The sequence below is a fragment of the Chiloscyllium punctatum genome, chromosome 12 (assembly GCF_047496795.1).
Source record: "Chiloscyllium punctatum isolate Juve2018m chromosome 12, sChiPun1.3, whole genome shotgun sequence".
Taxonomy (NCBI): Eukaryota; Metazoa; Chordata; class Chondrichthyes; order Orectolobiformes; family Hemiscylliidae; genus Chiloscyllium; species Chiloscyllium punctatum.
The window spans coordinates 66042036-66059602 of NC_092750.1; the positions used below are offsets into that span (position 1 = coordinate 66042036).

At 42.3% G+C, this 17567-nt stretch overlaps 1 protein-coding gene across 1 annotated transcript in view; it reads left to right on the plus strand.

Moving 5' to 3' along the window:
• Positions 1-16886, plus strand: part of sec13 (SEC13 homolog, nuclear pore and COPII coat complex component) — a 42330-nt gene extending 25444 nt beyond the window's left edge. Inside the window, exons 5-9 of the mRNA XM_072582687.1 lie at positions 1720-1853; positions 2311-2444; positions 6136-6256; positions 8355-8501; positions 15579-16886. Coding sequence (XP_072438788.1) covers positions 1720-1853; positions 2311-2444; positions 6136-6256; positions 8355-8501; positions 15579-15689 — 647 coding nt within the window. The 3' untranslated portion in view covers positions 15690-16886. The remainder of the gene's footprint in view (positions 1-1719; positions 1854-2310; positions 2445-6135; positions 6257-8354; positions 8502-15578) is intronic.
• The last annotated feature ends 681 nt before the right edge of the window (positions 16887-17567 follow it).

A 17567-nucleotide genomic window follows, 5' to 3' on the forward strand; every position in this document is an offset into this window, starting at 1 on the left:
TCAATCACAGCTCCAGTTTAAGTGTGAGTAACTGCATTCTTGTTGTTTGACTGTTCAGCTGGATTAGGGAACACTCTTGCCACTATGATCCAGAAGTCCTTTGAAGCAGAGCCCAGGGAAGAGGGAACAGTTTCACGAATGGCTCTGAAATGGGTTGTGTAAGAATTAAATTAGGTGATTAAAAGTTTGGCCAAAGACACAGATTTAGGGAGCGCCTTAAAAGGCGAAAGGGAGTGGAGGTTTGGGAATGAAATTCCAGAGATGAGAGCCATGGTGGCTGAAGCCACCCCTGCCAATGGTGGAGCAAGTAAAATCAAGATATACCAGAGGCAAAAATTGAGGGAGTGAATATAGACCTGGAGGGGGTAACAGAACTTGAGAGGGACAAGGCCATGGGAGGGATTTGAAAGCAACAATGTCAATTTTAAAATCAAAATGTTGCATTGAGTAGGTGCAAAGGTTTGGAGGAGCTTAAATTTGAAGGCAAAAGATGCGTTAGGATGGTTGGCTTGAAAGATGACAGGAAAAGATGAGCATGTCAACAGCAAAAGCGCTCTGCAGGGCAGCATCGGTTTCTGTAACAGTGTTGGAAGTGGCTGATCTTAATGATGTTAAAAAATCACACAACACCAGGTTATAGTCCAACAGGTTTAATTGGAGGCACACTAGTTTTCGGAGCGACGCTCCTTCATCAGGTGATAGTGGAGGGCTCAATCCTAACACAGAATTTATAGCAAAAATTTACAGTGTGATGTAACTGAAATTATACATTGAAACAATGATTGTCTGTTAATGATCTTAATCTTAATGATAGCGTGGTTGGGTACTTACATGCTTACTTCTGTGTCACATTGACACCAAGATTGCAATCAAGACCGGTTTAACGAAAATTTCAAGTTTCCAGGAGCAGATATGGACTCCATGATTAAAGAATTTCTTGCAGGAACTAAAAAGGGCTTAGATCTTGCCATTAAAAAGAGATTGATAGATTTGTTTTTCTTGCATATGAGTATTAAAAGTTAGGAGCCAAGATGCGTAACTGGGGGTTACATCTTGATCAGCCATATTCCAATCGTATAGTTCAACAAGCAAGAAGAACTGAATATTTGTTCCTGTGTCACTCTGATAGTTCAACATGGAAGAAAGTAGTGTAGATTAGGACAGGACTCAGGTCCTGGAGCCGACTGGTTAATATTAATAACTTGTACACTGCTAATCCCTGATGTAAGTTGCTACATAGACTAGTTTACAGAGCCCTGTTCTTTTCAACGAAAACGACATGTACAAGTGTTAGACCTGTTTCAACTGAGCAAAGTTGGCAACAGCCATTTTCTGGTTCATTCCTCAGAACAATGCCTTGCCCTATCAGAGTTAGCCTACCTGGTTTGGTGATTTAACTATAAGTCATCATCTAATTGGTGAATTCTGCAGGGTAACACCTGTACCCAACAATGCCCTTGCCATCCAATCAGCATGCTCTGCTCATGCAGTACAAAAAAAATGTTGTTGATCTTTAAATTAATATGCTGACAAATTGTCCTGATGCGTTCAAGATAAAAAGTATCAGCAAAATATGCCTTTTTCCAGCAATATCCATGGAGTTATTTCCCCTTGGTGACTACATGGATGCTTTATGCTTTTGATCTTGTACAAAAGCCACTGTTATAAAGTTAAAGGGGCATGATATAGAACTGAGATGTTCTGGTTTTCTTGTTCCAGTCAACTCGTTGTGCTGGGCACCTCACGAATTTGGATTGATCCTTGTCTGTGGTAGCTCTGATGGTGCAATCTCGGTGCTTTCATATTCCGGCGACGATCAGTGGGAAATGAAGAAAATCAGCAACGCGCACACGGTAAGAAGCATTTATTTTTGGAGTGACTGTTAACACTGACATCAGTTGATGAGTTATAGGCAGCACGGTCTCAAATCACATATTTTAAAACAAACAGTCCATTTTTACGGGAAAAAAAAACTCAAGTTACTCTTAAAAACTACAGCAAAACCTCTGATCAAGATCACAGCAGTTTCTGGAGAAAAGTTTGGTTACTTCTGCAGCAAAATGTGATGACTGGTAATATATTTACGTGCATAAAGTCAATGTCAGTGACTTTGTCAGTGACAATATTAGTGTTTTCTCCAGGAGTATTGAGAGGGGAACTATGCGTCCGTTTACATTCAGCCTAGAATTGTGCGTGACTATGTGAAGCTTTTACTTTCAATGTTGGGCCTTGAGTGAAGTTGTTGGACAGGAAGAGGATGCGCGAGCTCACACAATGTCAATTTCTCTCCGTTTCTTTCTCTCGTGACAGATCGGTTGCAATGCTGTCAGTTGGGCTCCAGCAGTTGTACCTGGCAGTCTTGTGGACCAGCCTTCAGGGCAGAAGCCAAACTATGTCAAGCGATTTGTGTCGGGAGGCTGTGACAATCTGGTCAAGATATGGAAGTACGTTTTGGTCATTCTGCTCACTGTGGATGGTTGGTTCCCTCCTTAGATGGAGACTGGCAATGAAAGGATATTCTGTGAATGAGATGGGAGTGGAAAGGGGAGGGGTGGTTGTGGAAGTAGCATAAAAGAAAGATCAGCAAACCAGATAATAATGCCTGTGTTTATGGCTCAGTAGTGCAGTATTCGGAACAAGACTTGATTTAAAAAGGTAAACGATTAAGTCTATGGAGTGGTATTTATTTTCATTTAACTTACTGAGTAAGATTTGACCAGTCTAAGAGCACCTCCCACGCGTTATACTGGATCCACACCTTGAGGGTGCATTGAGTCGGCTCTGGTCCTCGGGTTGGTTTTCATTATATCAGAAACTGGGTCCCTGGGATCGCTGCCATCAGCTGCAGGCGGAGAGAATGGGGCTGAGAAAGGAGGAAGTTACAATGGGAGGTGGTGAAAGAAAGCTGGTAGCTGCAAGAGGTGGCAGGGCAGGAGTTGGAAGGAAAAATAGAGGGGGGAGAAAGGAGCAGGCTGCACAGAGGGTTAATGGAAAGAGGAGGCTACAAAGAGGGTCAAAGGAGGAGTCTGGAAAGGAGTGAGGGCGGGTTCAAGCCTGTCTTCAACCAACTGGAAGCCAAGAAACATTAAAATCACTGAGGTGATGAAATTCTTGAAAATGTATGTGGAATCTCTAGCCTAAGGTTGCATAAATCCAGGAGCTGCTATATGGATTTGAGGGAAGGGGGAATCAGTGCTGTCGTTGTAAGTTGCCTCTTTAACATCAATGAAGGATTGATAATTGAAGACATTGATGGATTATTTTAATTCTGTTTCTGTGCGAGTCAAAAATACATTATTAGTTAGCTCAAGTACAGAAGATATTAACTCTTGGCCATTACACCTAATAAATGAGTGATGTATTATTCTGCAGGACCTGAATTGAGTCAAGAAGGTGTTGAGCAGAAGCTGTCAAAGATTAGGAATGGGGGTAGGGATAGGTGTAAGGTGGCTGGAAGCATGTTTTTTTTCTAGGCTGTGTTCAAAGCTGAGTCTCTCTGGTCCACCTGGCACAGTGCCACACTCCCTGACGCAGGGTACATCAAAGTAAAAGCATGTTCGTTTATTTTTGTATCTACCTCAGTATACAAGATTGTTATAGTTTAGTTCTGTGTTGCTAGTTGGGGTGTTACATTAGTATAATGCCAGCTAGTGTAAGAGAGACACAGCAGGGGACTGGGAGGGTTGGGTCAGGTCAGTGTCATCAGACCCAGGGGATTCCATGTGGCATTGGTTTGTCAGACAGAGAAACATGCTTTCATGTTCTGCAGTGTTGCAATGTCATCTTCAGCCTTCCATTTGTCCCTCACTCTCCTTCTGACCTTTTCTTGACTGCTGTTGACTCTCACTATGTGGTGCTACCTTGTTTAACGAACAAGAGTTCAAATTTATCATGGGGCAGGCAGAAAGTGGAATTGAAGCCACAGTCTGATCAGCCAATACATTATCGAATGGCAGGCAGGTTAGAGGGGTTGAATAGATTCTAATTTGTACGTTTGTTCACACCCTGGTTAACTACCAGTCATTAATAAATCTTACTGATATACTGTGGAGCTTAAAGTTTCATTTTTTTAATCAATATTTCTCTCAAAAATTTTCAGTCAATAAATATTGAGAGTTGGAAATTAATCAAAAGATGGTGAAGAAACTCTGAGTCTGTAAACGATGGCCACTATGACTCTTGAGAAGAGTCAAATTAGACTCAAAACATTAACTCTGTTTTATCTCTCCACAACTGCTGCCAGACCTGCTGAGTTTCTCCTGCATTTTCTGTTTTTATTTCTCATTCCCAGCATCCACAGAATTCTGCTTTTATTTATATGACAGGAATCAATGTGATAAACATACTTGATGGTAACCTTTCTGATGGTGTGGTTCAGCCATGATGATAGTCATACCTTCAACTGTTCAGGCTGTCAACTCTGGAGTTCCCTCCTCAACCTCTCCATCATTAATTTACCCCTTTGACCAAGTTTCTGGTTATGTCTGAATTGTCCCTCCTCTGTCCCATTATTATGATTACAATAATGGAGAAGCACCTTGAGATGTTTGACAATATCAAATGCACAATTTAAAAGCTCCATTTATAGAGTCATAGAGACGTACAGCATGGAAACAGGCCCTTCGGTCCAACCCGTCCTTGCCAACCAGATATCCCAACACAAACAAGTCCCACCTGCCAGCACCCAGCCCATGTCCCTCCAAACCCTTGCTATTGATATACCCTTCCAAATGCCTCTTAAATGTTGCAATTGTACCAGCCTCCACCACTTCCTCTGGCAGCTCATTCCATACACATGCCACCCTCTGCATGAAAAGGTTGCCCCATAGTTCTCTTTTATATCTTTCTCCTCTCATCCTAAACTTATGCCCTCTAGTTCTGGACTCTCTGACCCCAGGGAAAAGACCTTGTCTATTTATCCTATCCTTGCCCCTCATAATTTTGTAAACCTCTATAAGCTCATCCCTCAGCCTCTGATGCCCCGGTGAAAACAGCCCCAGCCTGTTCAGCCTCTCCCTGTAGCTCAAATCCTCCAACCCATGGCAACATCCTTGTGAATCTTTTCTGAACCCTTTCAAGTTTCACATCTTTCCAATAGGAAGGAGACCAGAATTGCACACAATATTCCAACAGTGGCCTAACCAATGTCCTGTACAGCTGCAACATGACCTCTCAGCTCCTGTGTTCAATACTCTGACCAATAAAGGAAAGCATACCAAACGCCACCTTCACTATCCTATCTACCTGTGACTCCACTCTCAAGGAGCTATGAACCTGCACTCTGAGGTCTCTTTGTTCAGCAACACTTCCTAGGTCCTTACCATTAAGCGTATAAGTCCTGCTAAGATTTGCTTTCCCAAAATTAAACTCCATCTGCCACATCTCAGCCCATTGGCCCATCTGATCAAGATCCTGTTGTAATCTGAGGTAACCTTCTTCGCTGTCCACCACATCTCCAATTTTGGTGTCATCTGCAAACTGTAGATGACAAGAAGTAGAGGAGGACCCAGCACCGATCCTTGTGGCACTCCACTGGTCACAGGCCTCCAGTCTGAAAAACAACCCTCCACCACCACCCTCTGTCTTCTACCTTTGAACCAGTTCTGTATGCAAATGGCTAGTTCTCCCTGTATTCTGTGAGATCTAATCTTGCTAATCAGTCTCCCATGGGGAACCTTGTCGAATGCATTACGTATAGCTCACATCTCCCGCTCTGCCCTCATCAATCCTCTTTGCTACATCTTCAAAACACTCAATCAACTTTGTGAGACATGATTTCTCACGCACAAAGCCATGTTGACTATCCCTAATCAGTCCTTGCCTTTCCAAATACATGTACATCCTGTCCCTCAGGATTCACTCCAACAACTTGCCCATCACCGAGGTCAGGCTCACTGGTTTATAGTTCCCTGGCTTGTCCTTTCCACCCTTAAACAGTAGCACCACGTTTGCCAACCTCCAGTCTTCTGGCACCTCACCTGTGACTATCAATATTTGAAATTTATTTTGGACATTCCACATATTCATTGAGAAAATTACATTCACCAATGTTTCGCACTTTTGATTTGAGCTTTCTCCTTTGAAATTTAAGAAAAAAAAAGTTTTGTCCGACTTGATTATTTTTGTCTTCTGCAGAGAAGAGGACGGTCAGTGGAAAGAGGATCAAAAGCTTGAAGCCCACAGCGACTGGGTTCGGGATGTTGCCTGGGCTCCATCGATTGGACTTCCCACAAGCACCATTGCCAGCTGCTCGCAGGTAAGTACTGTGTATGATACTGAAGTGAATCTGTGCAATCTGCACCTTCAGCAAAGGTTGACAGGGATTTATAGGTGTGGTGAGTTAAGGCTTGCTGTATTTTATTCGGGGAGGAATGTGGGAAATAACCAAAGTGAAGATAGTGCACGTTATTGGAACTGTGTGCAGTTCTGTGCTGCTTTTTTTTTTTGCTGACACTCCTCTCTGATCACAAATAATACAGAAAGGTTCAGACCGACAGGGCATCTTTACTTCAAGTGAGGAATTGCATTGAGAGCACTGACTATTTCATGTACAAGCCCTCTGAAACTTCGCACCACAAAATGGTGGGGGCTAAGAAGTCACACCCTTGGAATGTTTTTCAGCAAAACCTAGATAGTTCAATGGTGAAGCAGTCCTGTATAGCAAAACGAGTGTTGTCTTGCTAGTAGGACAACCTGTGCATGCCATCTAGGCTGGTGTGATAGAAAAGAGTTAAAGACTGTGGAGCTGAAAAAGCTATGTTATCCAAATAGCTAATTTTCCACATGCAATACTCATCTGCATACAATGCCTGTACAATTTTGCACAGCAGGTAAATATATTCCATGTGTGTGTATTTACTGAATAAACATCAATTTGTAAAGTAATTAATAATCAAGAAAAGCTCTCGCTTTGATTTTAATATTATTTGATCGACAAATATACACATGGCCTTTGATGCATCACCACATGAATGAGTGTGGAAACAACATGAATGAAGACAATATCTACCACTATGTTATCGTTTTGGAATCAGCAGCATCTGGGTACCCAGTTAGCCACATATGACTAGTTCCTAACATGTTGGTAATTTTCACTTATAAAGAGGAATGGATGAAGTTATTTTTATTTTGAAAAATTGTTTCAAGTGATGTGGACAACAATGGCTCACCCAGCATTTCCTGCTCATCCTTAATTACCATGGAGTGGTGATGTTGGAGCGGTTGTGGCAGAGGTGCACCCACAGTATTGTTGGGAAGAGAGTTCCAGCATTTTGACTCAGCCACAGTGAAAGGGCAGCATAATACTTGCAAGTCAGCGATAGTGTGTGGGGCTCAGAGGAGAACTTGCAAGCGCTGGGGTTCCACTGCTTTACTGCCCTCCGTTTGCCAAGTAGCAGAGGTCTGCAGCCTTCAATTTAAAAACTAGCCCTCAAATAAGATTAAGAAGTCACCATGTCAGACTTTATATGCAAATAAAGAACTCTGCTGGGAATTGTAAATGTAGTGAGTGAGATGTGGGTGTCACTTTTTCTGATAAATATGAGATTTTCACCCAAGAATACTTCAGCTTGCCAGCAGGAAACTGAAACCCCGATCACCTTTCTGATTTAGATTTGTATGTTCAGATCTTAGATTGTAAGACCATTTTTTGCTACCTGTGTGATGAACAAGGAAAAGGTTACATTTTGTTTTTAACTCCATATCTTGTGGTGGTTTGATGTACTGAGTACAGGAAATGCGGATGAACTCGGTGCTTTTACAGTTGTTTTGCTGGAATCTATATCTTTGCTCAATCTAGTCATGAATATTGCATGAACTCCTGGTTGACTTCCCATATGCCACACATTGTAAATTTGAGACCATCCAGAATTCAACAAACTGCCTGTGTTCTGAATCGCAGCAAGTCATTTCACCCATCATCCCTGACCGATCCACATTGGCTCCTGGTTATACAATTATTTCATTTTAAAGCTTGTTTTTGTTTCAAGTTCTCCAACACCTCTCCCTTCCTTCCCTATCTATTTTAATGTCCCATCGTACAAAATGTCTGTGCTTCTCTGCTTCAGGCCTCCTGCCCATCCTTGATTTTTAATCACTCCACAGTCGGCATCTGTGCAACCAGCTTTCAATTCCTTAAACCTTGGAATTCCCTTCCTCAACTTCTCCGCCTATCTTTCCTTCAGTAAGAAATACCTTAAAACCTTCCTCTTTGATCAAGCTTTACTTTACCTCACCTTCGGTGACTTGACATCACGTTTTGCTTTATAATGCTTTAGGAGGTTCTCTGTTATGCTGAAGTTGCTACAACGATGTAACTTGGTGTATGATTCAATGATTAACCTCCGGTTCCACAGGATGGCCGAGTTTTTATCTGGATCTGTGAGGACCCTACTGGGAATACATGGACACACAAACTCTTGCACAAATTCAATGATGTAGTGTGGCACGTCAGCTGGTCCATCACTGGGAACATCTTGGCCGTTTCCGGAGGTGACAACAAGGTAATAGTTTTGTGTTTTGGATGCATGTATTATCCAAATGAATAGTGTATGCAAATTCGGAATTTCTGAAGCGATACTATCCTGATCCTAAAATGCATTGGCATTTAAAATGTGCATAAAATAGCTGTCCCTGTACGCTAAGAATCCCTTTTTTTTTTCATTTGCTCTCATATCTTTGCTTCAGTTTCTGTGTTTGGTGAATTTTTACTTCCTTTTTTTCCTTGTACTTTCTTTTGTCTTGAATTTTTCTTTCATATTTGCTGCTGTATCCCCCAGGATTGATGAAATACATACATATATGTTTAAGAGCACCCTGGATGGAACTGCCTGTTGTAATCTAATCTTAAAGCTGTGGGTCATGATCTAACCTAAATCGGCCTGATTGTAATTCCAGCCCATAGCGCCTTCCCAGGGGTCTATTATTTTATATGTCATATAAACTATTTAATGTCTCAATTGAAACACAAGCCTGTAATTTACTCCTGAGGGTCTGTAACTCTGCTGCAATTTACTGAGCTGGGTTACTTTTGAGTCCTCCTCTGATCATAAGGCTACGATGATCTTACTGTGCCCACACGACACATAATCCTTTGGTGATGTTGGGGATATTTTCATAAATGAAACAAGTTATTTAATGCTTTGATTTCCTCGTGATTTCACAAAAATTCTTTCACTCACTGTAATAAAAAGCTTTCATGGTATAGATTAATACTAGTCCCTTTTGTCTCACAAATAACAGATAATATGTATAAAGTGGTGGTGTGATTATAATCATATTGAGATAAAGATAATAATAAGCCTTGACTATCTACTGTATTTTCTCTTCACATTATATATACTTTCATTTGAATTTAACTATCTTGATTTTTCTTCTAGTATTCTGCTCTTTCAACTGATGGTCCCTTCTTGAATGCACTCTCATGGATGCCTGTTTTCCCCCAGTATTATTATTTTTATTGGTCTCAGACAATGTTGGACTGTTCATCCAAAAAGGATAGAGCAGCCAACTTCATTCATGTTCTCACCCCAGTTCCACAAATTCGAGCAGTGGATCACTGTCATCAGGAATGCCAGTGTCTCATATCAAATTCAATCTGCCCACATTGTGGGTGTCCTTCAGAACTCTTCTGGCTCAGCGTACTGTATTAGGAGCACCTTTAGAACATAGAACAGCACAGTACAGGCCCTTCGGCCCTCTGTGTTGTGCCGTCTCTCTATCCAACTCTAAGATAACATTAACCTACATACCCTTCATTCTTCCATGTGTCTATCCAAGAGTCAGTTAAATGTCTCTGACTTTACTACCACTGCTGGCAGTGTGTTCAACGCAGCCACCACTGAGTTAAGAACCTACCTCTGACATCTCCCCAAGAGCTTCCTCCAGTTACCTTAAAATTATGCCCCCTCTTGATAGACATTTCAGCCATAGGGAAAAAATCTCTGGCTCTCCAGTCTATCTATGCCTGTCATCACCTTGTACACCTCTATCAAGTCACCTCTCATCCTTCTTTGCTCCAATGAGAAAAGCCCTAGCTCCCTCAACCTTTCTTAATAAGACATTCCCTCCAGTCCAGGCAGCATCCTGGTAAATCTCCTCTGCACCCTCTCTAAAGCTTCTACATCCTTCCTATAATGAGTTGACCAAAACTGAACATAATATTCCAAGTGTGGTCTAATCAGGGCTCGACAGAGCTGCAGCATAACCTTGCAGCTCTTAAACTCAATCCCACTGCTAATGAAAGCCAACACCCCTTACACCTTCTTAACCCTATCAACTTAGGTGGCAGCTTTGAGGGATCTATGGACATGGACCCCAATATCCCTCTGTTCCTCCACACTGCCCAAGAATCCTGCCTTTAACCTTGTACTCTGCATTCAAATTCAACCTTCCAAAATGAATCACTTCACACATTTCCAAGTTGAACTCCCATCTGTCATTTCTCAGCCCAGCTCTGCATCCTGTCAATGTCCCGTTGCTACCTACAACAGCCCTCCACACTATCCACCATTCCTCCAACCTTCGTGTCATCGGCAGACTTACTAACCCATCCTTCCACTTCCTCACCTAAGTCATTTATAAAAATCACAAAGAACAGAGGTCCCAGAACAGGTCCGTGTGGGACACCACTGGTCACTGAGCTCCAGGCTGAATACTTTCCATCTACCACCACCCTTTGTCTTCTATGAACCAGCCAATTCTGTATCCAGTCAGACAGGTTTCCCTATATCCCATTGCCTCCTTACTTTCTGAATGAGCCTACCATGGGGAACCATATCAAGCACCTTGCTAAAATCTATATACACCACATCCACTGCTCTACCTTCATCAATGTGTTTTGTCACATCCTCAAAGAATTCAATAAGGTTTGTGAGGCATGGCCTGACCCTCACAAAGCCAAGCTGACTATCTCTAATCAAACTATGGTTTTCCAAGTAATCATAAATCCCATCTCTCAGAATCCCCTCCAATACTTTGCCCACCACAGACATGAGACTGACTGGTCCATAATTCCCAGGATTATTCCTAATCCTTTTCTTGAACAAGGGAATAACATTTATCACCCTCCAATCATCTGGCACTACTCCAGTGGACAGTGAAGACGCAAAGATCATTGCCAAAGGTGCACCAATCTCTTCCCTTTCTTCTCGTAGAAACCTAGGGTATATCCCGTCTGGCCCAGGGGATTTATCTATATTTATGTTTTTCAAAATTTTCAGCGCATCCTCCTTCTTAACATCAACCTGTTTGAGCATATGAATCATAAAGGACAAGGTCCCTCTCACTAGTGAATACTGAAGCAAAGTATTCATTAAGGACCTCCCCTACTTCCTCCAACTCCAGGCGCAAGTTCCATCTACTATCTCTGATTGACCCTACCCACACCCTGGCCATCCTCTTGTTCCTCACATTAGTGTAGAATGCCTTGGAGTTTTCCTTAATCCTATCCGCTAAAGCTTTTTCATGCCCCCTTCTAGCTCTCCGACATCCATTCTTCAGTTCATTCCTGGCTACCTTATGACCCTCGAGAGCCCTACCTGATCCATACCTCCTCAACCTTAAGTATGCTTCTTCTTCCTCTTGACTAGATGTTCCACATCCTTTTTCACTCCAGGTTCTTTCACCCTACCATCCCTTCCTCGCCTCAGTGGGACAAGCCTGTCCAGCACTATCAGCAGGTGCTTCCTAAACAGCCCCCACATTTCTGTCATGCATTTCCCTGAGAACTCTGTCGCCAGTTTAGGTGCCCCACTTCTTGCCTAATAGCATTGTAATTCCCCTTCCCCCAATTAAACACGTTCCTGTGTCGTTTGCTCCTATCCCTCTCCATGAGTATAGTAAAGGTCAGGGAGTTGCGATCACTATCACTGAAATGCTGTCCCAACGAGAGATCTGACACTTGGTATGGTTCGTTGCCAAGCACCAAATCCAACATCTACATATTGCATCAGGAACCCTTCCTGGACACACCTGACAAAAACTGCTCCATCCAAACTATTTGAACTAAGTCGGTTCCAATCAACATTAGGGAAGTTAAAGTCACCCATGACAACAACCATGTAACTTCTGCACATTTCCAAGATCTGCCTCCCAATCTGCTCCTCTGTAGAAAACTCTCAATAAAGTGACTGCTCCTTTCCTGTTTCTGACTTCCACCCATACTGACTCAGTAGACAAACCCTCCTCAGCGATCTTCCTTTCTGCAGCTGTGATACTATCCCTGATCAGGAATGCCACTCCCCAATCTCTTTTTACCTTCCGACTGACATTGCCATTGGAAGAGCTCAGCTCCGTTGTGGGCTCAAGCCCAATTCTTGTCCAGTTTGTTAAGTATCTAATCTAAGATGACAGACCAGTGCTGCACTATCAGAAGTGCCACCTTCAGGTGAGATGTTAAGCTAAGAGCCCAGTTCCTCTTGAGTGTCTTGACCAACATTTAAACCCTCAACCGATGTCAATAAAATAGTTTATTGAGCCACTGTCACAATTACTGTTTGTAGAACCTTGCTGTGGACAAATTGCTTACTGTGTTTACTTCAAAGTCTGTTTATTGCAGTAAAATGCCTTGGGCCATCATGAGATTGTGCATGGTGATACAAGTGCAAGGTTTTTATTATTAGCACTGTGCTTATTTATAATACTAGTTTCAGCTGTCTATAATTTCAGATTGTAATTTAATCCAGCCATTCAGATGATGTTCAGAACACATGGTTGCAGTTCAGTGGTTATGGTGCTGGGTAAGCAGCCCGAAGCTTACAAGTTAAAATCCCATGGCACTTTGAGAAATTGCATTCAATAAATCTTGCAATTAGTGGGTTTGGTGTAGGAGTAAGATTGTCTTAAAAATCAACAGGGCTGACAAATCCTTCAGGCCAAGGAACCCTATCCACTCTGGCCGACATGTAACCTGTGACCATAGCTATTGCAATCTCTGAAGTAGCCTACCGAGCCACTTAATTGTACACAGGAAGGAGTACCAGATGCAGTTGTGGGACATGATCCTTTTCTTCTTCCATAGTGGTACAGCTTTCATTGGCTTTTGTGGAAATTTACATTTCCAGTAATGCAGAGACTGGGACTAATCCACCATGGCACTTTACAATTTGAATTTAATTGGAAAACATTAGATAGAGGATATACTATTTCTGCCAGTCAGAAAGAGCAAAAGGCATGGTCTCGAGACTGGAGCCAGACGTTTCAGGAGTGAAATTTGGAAACATTTTTACAAACAGGGGCTAGGCGTATCGGACTATCTTCTACAGGTAGCTGTTGAATTGATCAAGTGTTAAATGTTTAATCTGAGATTAATAGGTATTTGTTACCTAAAAGTATTAACAAGTAGGGAACAGATGGAGCAATTGTAGATCAGCCATGATCTCACGGAATGGTGAGGATATATGACCTATATTTACAGGCTTGCTGTTCTTCCACTGCTCCTAAAGCCCCAGCCAAATACTTGGGAATGAAAAGCTTATGTTGATGATAAAGATTTTGAACTGTCATCTTAACCCAGGTTAGTTGATACAACTTATAACTTAGAAAAGGAAAGTTCATTAGATATAGGAGCAGCATTAGGCCATTCGGCCCATTGCGTCTGCTCTACCTTTCGATCATATCCCTTCAACCCGTTACCAATTAAAGATCTGTCTAACTCCTCCTTAACTCACTGACCCAGCATCCTCTGCACTTTGGGGTAGCGAATTCCACAGATTCACAGCCCTTTGGGAGAAGTCGTTTCTCCTCAATTCAGTTTTAGGATAAAGGGTAGCAAATTTAAAACAATGACGTCACATCCTAGAACACCCCACAAGAGGAAGCATCCACTCCACATCTATTGTATCCACAGTTTTATCATCTTGATCTCCCCACATTCTTCGAATTTCCAGAGAGTATAGGCCTAAATTGTTCTATCTGTCTTCATAGGCGTTTGATATGCTTTCCTTTATTGGTCAGAATATTGAGTTCAGGAGTTGAGAGGTCATGTTGCGGCTGTACAGGACATTGGTTAGACCACTGTTGGAATATTGCGTGCAATTCTGGTTTCCTTCCTATCAGAAAGATGTTGTGAAAGTTGAAAGGGTTCAGAAAAGATTTACAAGGATCTTGCCAGGGTTGGAGGATTTGAGCTGTTGGGAGAGGCTGAACAGGCTGGGGCTGTTTTCCCTGGAGCATCGGAGGCTGAGGGGTGACCTTATAGAGGTTTACAAAATCACAATGAGCATGGATAGGATAAATAGACAAAGTCTTTTCCCTGGGGTCGGGGAATCCAGAACTAGAGGACATAAGTTTAGGGTGAGAGGGGAAAGATATAAAAGACACCTAAGGGGCAACTTTTTCACACAGAGGGTGGTACGTGTACGGAATGAGCTGCCAGAGGAAGTGGTGGAGGCTGGTACAATTGCAACATTTAAGAGGCATTTGGTTGGGTATATGAATAGGAAGGGTTTGGAGGGATATGGGCTGGGTGCTGGCAGGTGGGACTAGATTCAGTTGGGATATGTGGTCGGCATGGATGGGTTGGACTGAAGGGTCTATTTCTGTGCTGTAAGTTTCTATGATGCTATGACACACCCCTCACCTCTGGATCAGTCTAGTGAACCTCCTCTGAACTGCCTCCAATGCCACTACATCTTTCCTCAAATAAGGGGACCAAAACTGTGCACAATACTCCAGATGCAGTCTCACCAATACCTTGTACAGTTGCAACAATATAAAAGCCAACACTCCATTTGCTTTATTATCTGCTATACCGTGTGCTAGTTTTCTGTGACTCATGAACATATAAACCTAGATCCCTCTGCACTAGAGCACCCTAAAGTCTCTCCCCATAATGATAATAGGTCGCTTTCCCATTTTTTTCCACGCAAAAGCATGACCTCGCACGTATCCACATTAAACTGCATCTGCCACATGTTGGCCCACTCTCCTGACCTATGGCGATTGTAAAGGTTCTTACTTCCTCATTTCAATTTAGTGTCCCACCTATTTTTGTGTTGTCCGCAAGTTTAGTGATACACTCTTCTATCCCTGCATCCAGGTCATTAATGTAAATTGTCCGAGGACCGACCCCCTATGGCACTCCTCCAGTTAAATCTTACTATGCAGAAGAACAGCCATTTGACTCTCTGTTTTCTAACCATCAGCCAGTCATCTATCTAGGCTAATAAATTACCCATAATCACAAAGATCTAACCTTGTGAATTAACCTTTTGTGTGGCACCTTATCAAACACCTTCTGGAAGCCCAGATAAATTTACAGTACCTACCCCTTTGTTAGAAACAAATTCAGTTTCAATCCCACACAAACATGGTCACTCTTGAGAAACAATTAAGGGCTCCAGAGACGGGCAATAACAGCAAGTCATGCCTGAGAATGCAATTTAGAAATTAGTTTTAGTTTCCTGCCTTAACATTCCCTCCCATTGGGCTCTAATTCTGCAAGTAGTGGTTCTTCATTATTCTTTCAGGAGTAGTCATCTTGAAATTGTTTCAGTGAAGGAGTTTTCTTCTGTAAGTGGGCTGTTTCCATGTTTGAGCACGACCTAACCATCACCCTTTCATACAATCTGTTTTTGCAGGTCAGTCTATGGAAGGAGTCCGTTGAAGGCCAATGGGTTTGCATCAGTGACGTGAACAAAGGCCAGGGATCAGTGTCGGGTATCACAGAGGGCCAACAGAATGAGCAGTGAATGGTAAAGGAGCATCACAGGAATGTTGTCTTGAATTGTATATTTGGCAAAATAAAATGGATTGCAAGAAACTGGGAACAAACAAGAATCGAAGGTGTTTTGTACCCTGAAGCCCTGTATTGTTTACGGAGAGGAATATGTATTGGTGCAATTCCTGTTGTCATTGACACACAAGCAGATCTTTTGTAATTGCAGTGTTCAGAGTGCCTTGTAGGGGGGGAGTAAGAAGGTGCTGTTTGGCTGATCAGAAATCACGTGCACCACCAACAGAAGCTGTGCTCAAGCTGATAATGTACAGTCACAGCCCAAGGCCTGTTACTTGATAGTGGGAACAAGACATTATCTTGTCTGTCACCATATGAATCTGTCCTCCAGCGGTAGATGGTAATAGGATCTTAAAACAAATGTTCCAAGACGGCAAGGTGGCCCGTACATTGAAGCATAACACAGCAGTAGACTGCAAGATTCAAGCTTGTGCTTGTTTGTTTGTTGTGAGGAGGAATTCCCCTAAATAGAGGCCTACCAAATTTGAGAGGAACGAGTTGTCAGTGAAATTCTCCTACCTTTTAGAATAGTGGAGGAGCAGATGGCCTACTTCGCCCTAAGAAGAGGGAGTAAATATTGTCCTGCAGTAATGCTGCACCATGAATTCAAGCGCAGTGATCTTTTTTAAATCCTAATTATTTCTCTCCAAAATATTCCTGACAACCAAACACACTGACTCTGTGTCCTGAAAATGCCTCAGAAATTTGAAATGCCACTGAATCTCTCCCGAAAGTTAAAGGTTCAGGATTGTCGGAACCATGGATTGCTGGGGATTCGAGCTTCTGAACTTGGAGGCAGGCTCATATAGGGACTCCACCCGTTCATATTGGCCGTGTTCGTGTTACGTGTGCCTAAGCTGTAGCTGCAGCTCTTCCATTTCAAGGCCCATTCTCCCCTACAAGCTGGTCTGAATGCAGGGTTTACATCTTTTAAAAAGAGCCTTTGGCTGAAATCCTGTTTTGTTAATATTTTGGTGAAGAGGAATAATTCAGACTGTAAACCACAGACACTGTACAGTTTGGGCTCATGTAAAAACCTAATGACGGGGACTAGAAATTAAGGCATCGGCTTTAAATATTTAGTCCTCAAATCCTAATAGCTCTCTGACTTGATGATTAAAATTGAACTGTTTAATAAATTGATATAAAGTAACTGGGTTTTTGTGCCCTCCTTTTCTTCAACATTTGTATCGGCCCTTTAAAGGACCTGATCCCTGAACCATGCATCATGCTTTCAGAAACTTACCACAAAATGTGAGCAGCTGTTACCCTGTATGAGTTTTTAAAGCTCCTTTTACATTTTTAAGGCGCTGGGTAATTGACCAAAGTCTTAAGTGCAAGTGTTGGAAGAAGGTAAGCACAAAAGTGTAGATCAGAAGTGAGATGTTAGCTTTATTCAGGCTCAGTCTCTTGAAACTCTAGGAGGAAGGACAAGACTAAAGGAGGATCAGAGTAGTGAGCTGAGTGGAGGAGTAGACAGTGCAGCGTGGTTGTGGTTTCGAACGTGTTCCACAAGTTTCGTTTCAGATTTGCACCCGGTTTTAAGATGGTGACAAATGAAGATGACCATTTGGGTAGCTATAGCGCCCTCTAGGAAGACAAGACTACAACCACACACACCGCTCACCATTTTCAGTTAGCCCATCACATTATCCAACTGTTAAAATGATTACACAAAATTTTACCTGGAAGTCAATTCCATGCACTGATCATGGTCTGTTGGGGTTTAGTTTGAAATAGTTTTGCTGATTTGCCATTATCCAATTTACTGTTATACACCCAGCAGTTCATTCTCTCCATTTCTGGTCTTAAATTTTTTTTTAACTGAAACAGC